We start from the raw sequence: 10867 nt of genomic DNA, 5'->3' as shown, positions 1-10867 counted from the left end.
ATGAAATCTGAATGGTCAACCATGATTGCAGACATTTTCTGCTCAGCACTAGCTCTGATCATATTGTGCAAATCATCATCCTCTAATTCTGATCAAACCATATGAAATCGTTTTATGAGGTATGCACCAGTAAATGATGTGCCCACTCGTTGGATATCCCAACCAAATCAGGTGCTTTTTAAGGAATGCATATGAGGATATGGCAGAGCCAACATAGTCAAGAACCTCCACAGAAGGGTTCCAGTACTCCAACTTACTGATTGGTCCACAGAAAAATACCACCATGATCAAATTCCGATGTAAAAAAGGAGTAGCCATCCTTTGTCCATTTGCTGAATCACACACCGCATCCAAAAAGTGTACATTGTAAGCACTAAACAGAGCAGCAAGACAACTCCAACTACAAATTTAACTGAACATAGCATGAGCATAACTAAATTACGAATGTTCAGCCATGCAAAACTGAACTTGTACCACTAAAAAAATTAGTTAACTGCAGAAATGTGCACTGAGCAAAATTCAGTTAACTAACCGCAAAAACTGAACTTATATCATTAATGAACTACAAAAGTTGTTGCAATTCTTCTGCATGACCATAAGCATAACTGAATTTATAGTATCGAGCATAACTGCATGACCATGAGCATAACTGAAACTGCACAACAAACATCATTGAGCATAACTGAACTACAAAAGTTCAGAAATTTAGCACTAATTTGCCTCTGACAAAATCATCTTCAAGAGCACAAAAGAGCTTCATTGAAGCACCCACATCCATTGGCGACTATATTCACCGAAGAACCCTAGGCCTAAACCCCTACTTTATCAGCCGAAACAACTACTTTATCGCCCAAAACCCTAGCCTAAAATTGTCGCTCAAAACCCTAGCTTTACTGCCGAACGGGCGTAAGAAGAAGGTAGACGACGAACAGAGCAGAGCAGAGGGAGGCAGAAGACTCACAGTAGTCAGGTGGGAAGACGCCGAACGGGCGGACGAGATGAGCGGAAGGAGGTGCCTCCATACCACCGGTGAACTTCGGTGACGACGACGATGCCGTGGTGGCTGGCGTCATCAGTTGATCGCCGCTGCTGTCGCCCTCGACATGACACTACCTGGCCGCCCTCGAACGAACGGATGCGAATAGATATTGAGACAAATTTAATTCAGGTGCGGTGTACTGCAGGTTGAATTCAGAAAACGACAGGGGGTTATGTGCAAAAGTGCAGGCGACGACCGGCTCGAGCACCTGGCGCCACTTGTCTTGCTCTGATTGGGCTAGGACCAAATCATCACATCTGGTGCAAGTTTGAGGATGGTGTGGTGCACTTTTGCAACTAGGGTCGGTGTAAATAAAGGGTGAGCTCCAAACTACAGTGGGAAAGGCCGGCCAGCGGTATCATTGCTGCTCCCCGCCTAGTGCGGATCATTGTGCAATGCTTATGTGAAATCTCAGTCCAAAACTTATTCGTTTCGTTGGAAAAACCAACACCGACGTCAAGATATCGGACTAAATCGTCACATTCTAAACAAGTCCTAGGACTTGGGTTGCTTTTAATTCTTCTTTCTTAGTATGGAGCCAGAGGTTTTTACCCCCTGTTGATCTAAAAAATTATATTCCCTATTTTCTGATGAACTAAAAAACTCGATTAAATTGCACGCTGGAGATCGTAAAGAAAATGCGATTTAAATTGGCGAATAATTTATGAAGATTACAAATATTTCCCTATATTCCGATCAATTCGGAAACTCAATTAAATCACACGTTGCATCGTAAAGAAAAAGAGATTAGAATTACAGGTTTCCAGACTCATTTTTTTTACAGGTTGTCACCATAGTACTATATTATCAAAATGGATTATGCTGTACCTCGTCGGCGATGAGAAAGCCAATTGCCGATCTTCAACCAGGATCGAACGTGTCCCTATTCAAATGGCCACCCGGAGCTCCTCCGGATCTCGATAAATCTCTGAAAATTTTGAGAAGGATGGCGCCCCGGGTCTCTCTCCGGTCCACGCACGCGCTCGGCCCCCGCCGGCAGCCACTTGCGAGCCGCGACGCGGAGCGCGTGGGTCCCACCGGCTGGACAGATTTGGGCCCATGTGGCGGATGATGGGCTTCCCGTCCGCGTCCAGTTCCTTCCCCCGCTCCTCCCCCAGTCTCACTCCCCACTCTCCTGTTCCGCGGCCCCGACCCAGCGCTCCCCTCCCCCCTCTCGCCCCGCCTCGCCGCCGGCGACGAGCTCCAGCTCAGGCTGCCTTTTCCCACGGTCGGCGGAGGAGGAGGCGGGCGTGAGAGGACATGGAGCCCATGAGCGTGGACAGCAGCGGCTGCGGCGGCCTGGACGCGCAGATCGAGCAGCTCTTGCAGTGCCGCCCGCTTGCCGAGCAAGAGGTGAGATTTCCCTACGCTTCTGTCCGCCGTTCTGTCTGGCTTTCTCGCTCGCTCCCTCGCCGGCGCTTCCGCCGGATCTGGCGAATGCTCGTTTTGATCTGTTATCGAGGGGGGCCGCCTCTAGGGTTTTTTGACAGCTCGGCTGCTGGTTCGAGGCCCTGGATTCGGGGCGTGATCCGGTGATTTGGGTGCTGTTTGTTATGCTGGACGGTCTGGAGGATGATGGGCATGACGTCTAGCTTGCGCCTGTCCAAGGGTCGTTTTTGAATCATTCTGCTGCTGTGCTTCAGATTTGGTCTCTCCGGATAGATCTCCTGTAATAGTCGCGGTAAAGCAGCATCAAAATAGGAATTTTTGCAAGCTCCTATTGTCACTGTACCGTTCTTTGTAGAAGACAAATTTGTCTCCTGCGCCATTTCAGTAGGGAAAACGGCATCTTTAGGGGCAAGTGCATCTTCCTCAAAAAAAGAAAGAATAAAGGTCAAGTGTATCACCTGCAGGACGTCGTTCATATACATTTGGGTTGATTTGGGTGTTGCGTGTGTGTGTGTGTGTGTGTGTGTGTTTTAGGGAAGGATGTTGTGTGTGCTGTTGGTCAGAAACAGGAATATTTGATGCCCATAAACATTTATAGAATTTATGTTTCTCACAGCCCCACATGTGCAGGTTAAAGCACTATGCGAGAAGGCTAAGGAGATATTGATGGAGGAAAGCAATGTGCAGGTATTACATACCATCAGTTCTCATCTCACTTGTGCAGTGTATCTTTTATACACGCGTTGGGTTTCTTTATAGCTGGTTCCAAAGGTTGTTTGAGCTTATTATACTGTCTTGGATCTTGGCACTGCCTGAGCAACATCATCGTCATTGTATTGTTCAGTCCTATGTGTCAAGGGCATTCTGATCAATATTTTACTTTCAATTATATCCTGTTCTTTGGTGGTTTTTGTTCAACCCATAAACTGGCAATTGCTGATGCTAAAATAAACATAGTAATTTAAGGTCTTCTGCCCGGCCCATTTCATCTGCTTAATTGTTAGCTCTTATGTATATCATGAAATGGTACAAAGTTCCACTCTGACACCTCAACATTGCATTCTTACAAACATTATCTAAAATTATCTACATGTATGGTGATAAGGTACACTTGCAGATAAGCATTGGCTTTAAGCTGTTGCATTTTCTTTGTTTTGCAGCCAGTCAAAAGCCCAGTGACAATCTGCGGTGATATTCACGGACAATTCCATGATCTTGTTGAGCTTTTCCGGATTGGCGGGAAGGTACTACTGTTGTTAGCTGATCTTTATTCTTTCCTACCCTGCACCCTGCTTTAACACAATGCATTTTACATTACATCTCCGAATGTCTGACCTTTTTTCCTGTTGTTTTCAGTGCCCAGATACTAATTATTTGTTTATGGGGGATTATGTGGATCGTGGATACTACTCCGTTGAGACTGTTTCTGTAAGAATCAACCTACTTGTGGATACTACCCTATTCTTTCCAATGATACCATGTTCGAATTCATGTTATATGTACTTAATGATATTTCTTATCCAGCTCTTGGTAGCACTGAAGGTTCGCCACCCACATCGGATTACAATCCTCCGCGGAAACCATGAGAGTCGGCAGGTACTATAGATATTATCTTCCCAATGCTTATGTGTTGATGTTTGTAGCTCAATAGCTGTCATTATCTCAGTTTGAATGGAAAATGGAGCAGGCTTCTCTGTTTCGAATCTTACATCTCCTGTTTTATGCATAATTTGCTTTATTATAATTTTGATGCTGTTTTAGTGATTCATTTGTCATGTATTTTTCTTCTCAAACTAAAAGTATGTTTCCACAATGGTTGCAGATCACACAAGTATATGGATTCTACGATGAATGCCTACGGAAGTGAGTTCACTTAATCTTATTACAGTTCTAGCCTGTTCTATATGTACTTAATCTTATGGTTGCAGCTGTGCTAGAAAATCTGTGCTTGTTCAGAGTGCTCTTTTAACTAAGTTGTCTTATTCTCATATGTAGTTGTGCCACTTGTGTTGATGTATGTGAATCTAGTTGGCGTCATCTATTCATGTGTCTTTTATACCTGCATTTGTAGAGATTCCTTAGATTAGTATTGACGATGTGTTGGTTGCATACAAATGACTTGTGTAACTAGTTGTATGATCTTTGTTCTGATGGTGCTCTATCACCATGCTTAGGAGCTGCATATGCTTTGAGAAAATTTGAATAATTACATGTTATTGTTATGTTGTATATAAAGTTACAAACTTTTTAGTCCAATATAAGTTGATTACGGAGAACATTTTTACTACAAGTATGTGGTAGTATTACTGTCTTTAGCAATATCATTTATGTTCTCGTTCTTTCTAACCAGGTACGGCAATGCAAATGTATGGAAGATATTCACAGATCTTTTTGATTATTTCCCATTAACAGCCCTGGTGTGTACTCTGAATCTTAGACCTCCTCTCTTTTTCTTTAGATTATTCTGCATTTTTCTAAGATGCATGCAGCCTTATTGTGCGGATTGTTTTTGTGTGTGTTAAATTATATGGACGTCCAGTTTTGTTGGCGTCTGTATGATAGTTATGTTTCATGCCTTGCCCACTTTGGACTCGGTAGCTGAGAACATATCCATGGACCGTGGAATGTCTTCACTTTGTATGAGTGTGACAATCCATAAATTCTTTACATACAAAATGAGCGAAACACAATCTTGGATGATTCTAACCTTAACTGTTAGTTGATTTTAGCTGTTTTGCTCTTTCTAGTGTTGGTAGGTCTTGACTGTTGAGATACCCAGTTGTATGAATGGACTATTAAACACTGAACTTATTCATCGATAGGTTGATAATATACTCATTATTTTTATGCTATATGCATAACATATTCATTGCTAACTGTATGATAAAATAGCTGCCCTCCACCCTTCTTATTGTCAAATAAGGTTTTCTTGCATTTTTCTCCACCCTTCTGATTATCACATAAGGTTTTCTTGCATTTTTCTCAGCATTTTGTGTTCAGGGGCTATATTGATATTTTGTTTACATTCTTGAAGGTGGAATCTGAAATTTTCTGCCTGCATGGTGGTTTATCTCCATCGATTGAGAATCTTGATAGTGTGCGTAGCTTGGATCGTGTCCAAGAGGTTCCACATGAGGGACCTATGTGTGATCTTTTATGGTCTGATCCGGACGATCGATGTGGTTGGGGCATTTCTCCTCGTGGTGCTGGCTACACTTTTGGGCAGGTACTACTGTAGTACTGTGTTCCTTTCACAAGCACTATTTGCGGATTTACCGAGTTCTACTTTACTTTGTTCATTCTTCTTTTTTCGCAGGACATATCTGAGCAGTTCAATCACACCAACAATCTCAAACTTGTAGCCCGGGCTCATCAGTTAGTCATGGAGGGATATAACTGGGCTCATGTAAGCTGGTTGAACTTTTAGATACTTTATCAGCTGTTCCTTTTTTGCAAGTAATATGTTGTGATTATTCGCTGTCCATATACAGGAACAAAAAGTTGTTACCATATTCAGTGCTCCAAACTATTGTTACCGATGTGGCAACATGGCGTCCATTTTGGAAGTTGATGACTGCAATGCTCACACCTTTATCCAGGTGATCACGAGTTCACTTCTTCATTTTTACATGATACATTCTCTTTGCTATTTGGCCCATGGCTGTGGCATACTGGCATCATCCGGATAGGCACGAAATGCAGATCAGTCATATATGCACTGTAAAGTTACCGAAACTTTATATAGAAGTGTTAATGCTGTACTTCCATGACACTTTCTCTTTGCTATTTGGCCCATGGCTGTGACATACTGCCATCATCCAGATAGGCACAAAATGCAGATCAGTCTTATATGCACTGTAAAGCTACTGAAACTTCAAATAGAAATGTTAATACTGTACTTAAATCGTGTTTTAGAAGACATTATATTGAAATAGGTTCCTCATTTTGTGCCCTCTGATATTTTTTTTGTCACGTGATGCTTATCAAGCTGGTTCCCCCCTTATTGTTGCAGTTTGAGCCAGCCCCTCGGAGAGGTGAGCCAGACGTGACAAGGAGAACACCCGATTATTTCCTTTGAATAAACTGGCTGCACCATTTCTCAGCTTGTATTGCGATAGTCCGCACCGATCAGTGAGATTCTGCTGGATCCAAATCTGCACATGAGCCAACAAACAATAACAAAGGGGTGTACCAGAGCCCTGTGTAAAATTGACCCCCATTGGTCAATCCAAAAGACTGCTGCCATCCTGAAACAAAAGAAGCTTCATGCAGCCACCTGCCCTGAGTTCCAGGTGAAGAAAGGGCCATCCCTCCACACTTTGGCAATTTCATAGAATCATGGCATTTTACATTGGCAAAGACTGAACTCCTATATGTAGCTTAAGCTTGTATCACTAGGCTTGTAATCTGTATTATCGACGGCAAGGTTCAGTTAATTAAATCATATTTCAGTATCTCCAAAGCTTTATTTGTTTTTCCATAAGTACACTATAATGAATACAACATGTAGAGGGGAGAACAAATATTTTCTGTTGTTTAGGACAAACAGGTCTATAATGCAGAATCAATCTGACAGAATGACATCAACCTTAGTTAAGTTGCTGCTAACACAACCAAATGTGTTTCTTCAGTGGATCACGTACTTAGGCACATGATACAATCTAACTCTAGTGTACACGCCGCGGCGCATTTCCCTGTTCGGTGTTGAGGCGGTGGGTTCACACCGTGGAGGTGGCGGCGAGCACCGTGGAGGAGGGTGGCGATTCCGCGGCGATGCCCCTCCCTTTCATGACGTGCTTCCTGAGCCCTGGGATGTGGACGTTGGTGATGTAGTCCGTCCAGTCGATGCTCCTCACGTCGAAGTGGAACGCCGCCTTCTCCTCGGCCGACATCTCCGCCATGAGCCCCTCCGTGTTGCCATTGTTGAACCTGCATACGTCGTTCATCGCCGGCGACGCATGGTAGCAGCTTGAGCAAACAAAGCATATAAATGATGCTACATGGGCCTGCTCGGCCATGGGTGGGAGAGAGAGAGATGACCTGCCGGTGTAGAAGGTGTAGGGCTGGTAGATGCTGCCGAGGTGGATGGTCTGCTCGACGGACTTGGCGCAGAGCTCCTGGAGGCGCTGCGAGAGGCGCTCGCCCGCAGGGACGCCGGCCCTGGCGCTCCGGAGCAGCGCATCCGTCTCGACGTAGCTGGCGAACTGCTCCATGGTGTCGAAGAGGCGCATGGGCGGCACGGCGATGGGCTGCCCCGCCGCGTCGCTGTAGGGGCTCCTCGTGAAGTGCTGGAACAGGAACCGGCTCAGGTCGCCGAACACCAGCGGGTTCACCGTCGACGACGCCACGTGGTACACGTGCATTCCCCCCTCCGCCGCCCGCCCGTGCTTCGCCATCGTCGCCAGCGTCGCGTTCACCACCATGTCCGCCGGAACCTTGCCAAATGACACGACAAGAAAGCCATTAGCGTCTGCAAGATCAGCTCCATGGCCTCACTAGTGCATTTGCTCAGAGAATGTGTAACTGATTACCACGTCTAGAACGCCGGCCGGATCGGCGAGGAAGCCGCTGAGCTGCCCTTTGCCGTAGTAGAGGACGACAGGGTCCATCATCCTGGTCGAGCAAATCAATTCGCCAATGGAAATCAGAACAGAATGTTGATGAACTCTGCAAGATTGTACCACATTTTACACTCACGTACGTACCTGTTCCCTTCCATCCAGCCCGGGAAGGGGTCTCTCCAGGTGCTCTCGATGACGCTGGGCCTGATGGTCACCACGGGGATCTCCCCTCGCATGCTGTTGATCACCATCTCCCCCATGGCCTTGGTGAACACGTACGTGTCCTGCCACCCATGGAGCTTCGCTCTACAAGAGTAACCAGCACATTCAGCAAATCAACCTAATGTTCCACCTTCAGACCGAGACCAAGAGGAGGTCATGGCAAGAAATGTATCCATTGCCTACCTCTCTAGCCCTAGATCCTTCATCTCCTGAGAGAACGAAGCCGAGTCATCATCGGCGCGCCTTCTCGAATCGAAGGCCAGCTTGATCTCGGCCTCGATATCCAGCACGGCGTTCTTGTGCTGCTCCGAAGAATCCGAGGATCCAGCCGACCCTTTCCCTATGGTGTCACCCAACCGAAACGGCTTCTCCAGCACGACACCCTGCCTCTGCCCGTTCACATACGCTGCGATCATGCATGGTTATGTCATGCAACACAACCGTTGGAAACCCCCCCAAAGGGAAAATTTCTAAGTAAACATCGCTTTCACGCGGAAAGGATTCATTTGGCAGATGGCATGAGCCTGACCTGTCGACACTTGCAGGAAGAGCTTGAGCCTTCGAAACCGATGCGCGAAACTCATTATCCGGAACGGCCCCACGGTGTTGATGTCCATGGCCACATCATACCTGGTTGAATATTCAGATGTAAAATTCTTCTGGTCACGATGGAGTCACTGAATCTTGGAGAAATGCAAAAACTCTAGCTAGAAGACAAGTGCACGTATATTATAGAAGGACGAACCTCTCGTCGAAGGTGGTGTTGGCGGCGGAGTTGACGATGATGTCCACCCGCTCGGCGATCTCATCGGCCAGCTCGGGGGCAATGCCGATGTTGGCCTCCCGGACGTCGCCAACCACGGGGACAAGCTTTGTCGCTATGAAATCTTGGTAGTCTTTGCCGTGGATCTCCTGCAGGCGCTTGAACAGCTCCGTGTCCACCACCTGCACGAATGCCGCGCACGGGAAAATGGAAAAGAATATCATCGTTTGGATGAAGATCAAAATTCAAAACTGGTAGGGTTAGGGTATGGTTGGTTAGTAATCGTACCTCGTTTTGCAGTCTCTGCAATGCCGTCTCGCTGTCCTTGGCCTTGATCAGCACGTATATCTTGCCCACGTCAGGGTTCGTCCTCAAGATTTTCTCGATCAGAACTGAAATTGTAAATGAAATCAAGCACGAAAACAGCAACGATAATCAAGTGGAGGCAGAGAAAACTATGAAGATGGCGACGTACGTACCTTTTGCTAGGAAGCCAGTCCCGCCGGTGATGAGGAAGTTCTTGCCGCCAAGGAACTCCTGGATCCCGAGCCCGTCAGCGCGATCGTGATCACCCGCCTCCCGCGCCGAACCGGGCCCGGAGCTCTTGCCGTGCACCGGCAAGGAAGGCGGCCGCGACCCGCCCAGGTACCCGTTGGCGATGCCGCACGACATGCCACCGTCGGCGGCGGTGCGCCGCCTCGACGACGACGACGACGACAATGCAACCACGCTCCTCCCGTGGCAGCCGGCGCCGGCGCCGGCGGCGAAGCCCGGGCGCCTCGCAGCCGCGACGGCGCGGGAGAGGTTCACGCACGAGCTCCCCATGGCGCCAAGGATCGGAGGGAGGTCACCGTCAGGTACGGGCTAGGTACGTGCAGAGGGTAAACGATCGGTGTTGCCGCGGTGTAGAACCGGAGGAGATGGCGAGTAGGTGGGCGGTGCGCCGGGTCAGAAACCAGCTACTTCCTGCCTGCTAATCACCAGGCGAGTAAGTCACCTACAAAGCTCTCGGATGGTGGAGCTGATCGGCAGGGGCCGGGGTGGAGGGAGGGAGGGAGATGGGCTGCCAAGAAGTTGCACGCATGGGGCTCGCTCGCTAGCTAGCTCGATCAGGGGGCTAGCTATCGAAATGATCTTTTTTGCCGCCGGCCGGGCAGACAAATGTGGCGCGCCGGCAATTTATACCGCCGTGGTGTGGGAAGAACACGGAAAGAGTCTGGCCCCCGAAGTCTTTTGCCTAACTCGTGCGCGCCCGGCTTGGGCAGGGCAGGGCGCGCATGCAAAGTTCGTGCGCGCATGCTCTTCTTGGAAACGCAGTCCTACTGTAGCATAGCATCCGTGCAAATAAGTGCAGCCCGGGCTACTGTAGCCTGTTGACGGCGGAATGAATTGGCCACTTAAGGAAGAAAATGAAATGGCGTCAACCTTGTAATGCCCGGCCTCATTAATGTACATGCCATTAGAAACACATTGGGAAGACTAATTAAGTACGTAGAAAATTAAGTCGCATGTGTGGATGTTTGTATTGATTTGAAACCGTTTGAGTGAAACTTTATAAAGGAAAATGGTGCAATATTAAGAAGGAATATGGTGTCCGCTCATGAAGATGTTACAATTCGATAAAAATAATTTGCGGATTTTATAATTCGATAATTTACCCCCTCTGAACAAATTTCTAGAATAAAGAACCTGATAATGAATTTGTAAATAAAACGGCGAGATTATGGCATGACTTCGTTTGCAAAATGTTTCCATTTTAACCTCACTAGCTGAGTCATTGTATATGTTACTCTGGACCTTTTTGCTATTTATAAAAATTGCAGTGGGGTGCTTACCCTACTATTTATAGTCAAAAAATGTTTCCATTTTTTTCTTCTGTAACTCATATTGGTA

At 46.9% G+C, this 10867-nt stretch overlaps 2 protein-coding genes across 3 annotated transcripts; one reads left to right on the top strand and one right to left on the bottom strand.

The window, feature by feature from the left end:
- Positions 1 to 1990: 1990 nt before the first annotated feature.
- On the top strand, positions 1991 to 6882 carry LOC109733394 (serine/threonine-protein phosphatase PP2A-4 catalytic subunit). Of its 2 annotated transcripts, XM_020292605.3 has the most exons (11): positions 1991 to 2392; positions 3059 to 3115; positions 3589 to 3672; positions 3785 to 3856; positions 3953 to 4024; positions 4251 to 4291; positions 4779 to 4845; positions 5463 to 5654; positions 5745 to 5834; positions 5920 to 6027; positions 6441 to 6882. In XM_020292605.3, exons 1-11 carry the CDS (start codon positions 2300 to 2302, stop codon positions 6504 to 6506), a joined length of 942 nt encoding a protein of 313 aa, XP_020148194.1. In that variant the 5' UTR covers positions 1991 to 2299; the 3' UTR covers positions 6507 to 6882. The 2 variants fall into 2 exon arrangements, with proteins under 2 accessions (XP_020148194.1, XP_020148193.1); XM_020292604.3 differs by having other exon boundaries at positions 2112 to 2392; positions 3785 to 4024.
- On the bottom strand, positions 6571 to 9799 carry LOC109733393 (fatty acyl-CoA reductase 2, chloroplastic-like). The gene is made up of 9 exons (XM_020292603.4): positions 9454 to 9799; positions 9263 to 9366; positions 8957 to 9156; positions 8741 to 8841; positions 8395 to 8617; positions 8134 to 8295; positions 7960 to 8041; positions 7469 to 7863; positions 6571 to 7357 (listed from the first exon to the last, which is right to left on the bottom strand). Exons 1-9 carry the CDS (start codon positions 9797 to 9799, stop codon positions 7147 to 7149), a joined length of 1824 nt encoding a protein of 607 aa, XP_020148192.1. The 3' UTR covers positions 6571 to 7146.
- Between the last annotated feature and the right edge of the window lie 1068 nt (positions 9800 to 10867).

The sequence above is a fragment of the Aegilops tauschii genome, chromosome 4 (genome assembly GCF_002575655.3).
Source record: "Aegilops tauschii subsp. strangulata cultivar AL8/78 chromosome 4, Aet v6.0, whole genome shotgun sequence".
Lineage (NCBI taxonomy): Eukaryota > Viridiplantae > Streptophyta > Magnoliopsida > Poales > Poaceae > Aegilops > Aegilops tauschii.
This window is presented reverse-complemented; position numbering and strand designations above follow the sequence as displayed.

Excerpts from the sequence above, each read along its gene's own strand:
- LOC109733394 (XM_020292604.3), top strand. The coding sequence starts at position 2,300 with ATGGAGCCCATGAGCGTGGACAGCAGCGGCTGCGGCGGCCTGGACGCG. Across the intron at positions 3,673-3,784 it reads TTTTCCGGATTGGCGGGAAG|TGCCCAGATACTAATTATTT; the intron begins GTACTACTGTTG and ends TGTTGTTTTCAG. Across the intron at positions 4,846-5,462 it reads ATTTCCCATTAACAGCCCTG|GTGGAATCTGAAATTTTCTG; the intron begins GTGTGTACTCTG and ends ACATTCTTGAAG.
- LOC109733393 (XM_020292603.4), bottom strand. The coding sequence starts at position 9,799 with ATGGGGAGCTCGTGCGTGAACCTCTCCCGCGCCGTCGCGGCTGCGAGG. Across the intron at positions 9,367-9,453 it reads GACTGGCTTCCTAGCAAAAG|TTCTGATCGAGAAAATCTTG; the intron begins GTACGTACGTCG and ends TTACAATTTCAG. Across the intron at positions 8,842-8,956 it reads AACACCACCTTCGACGAGAG|GTATGATGTGGCCATGGACA; the intron begins GTTCGTCCTTCT and ends ATATTCAACCAG.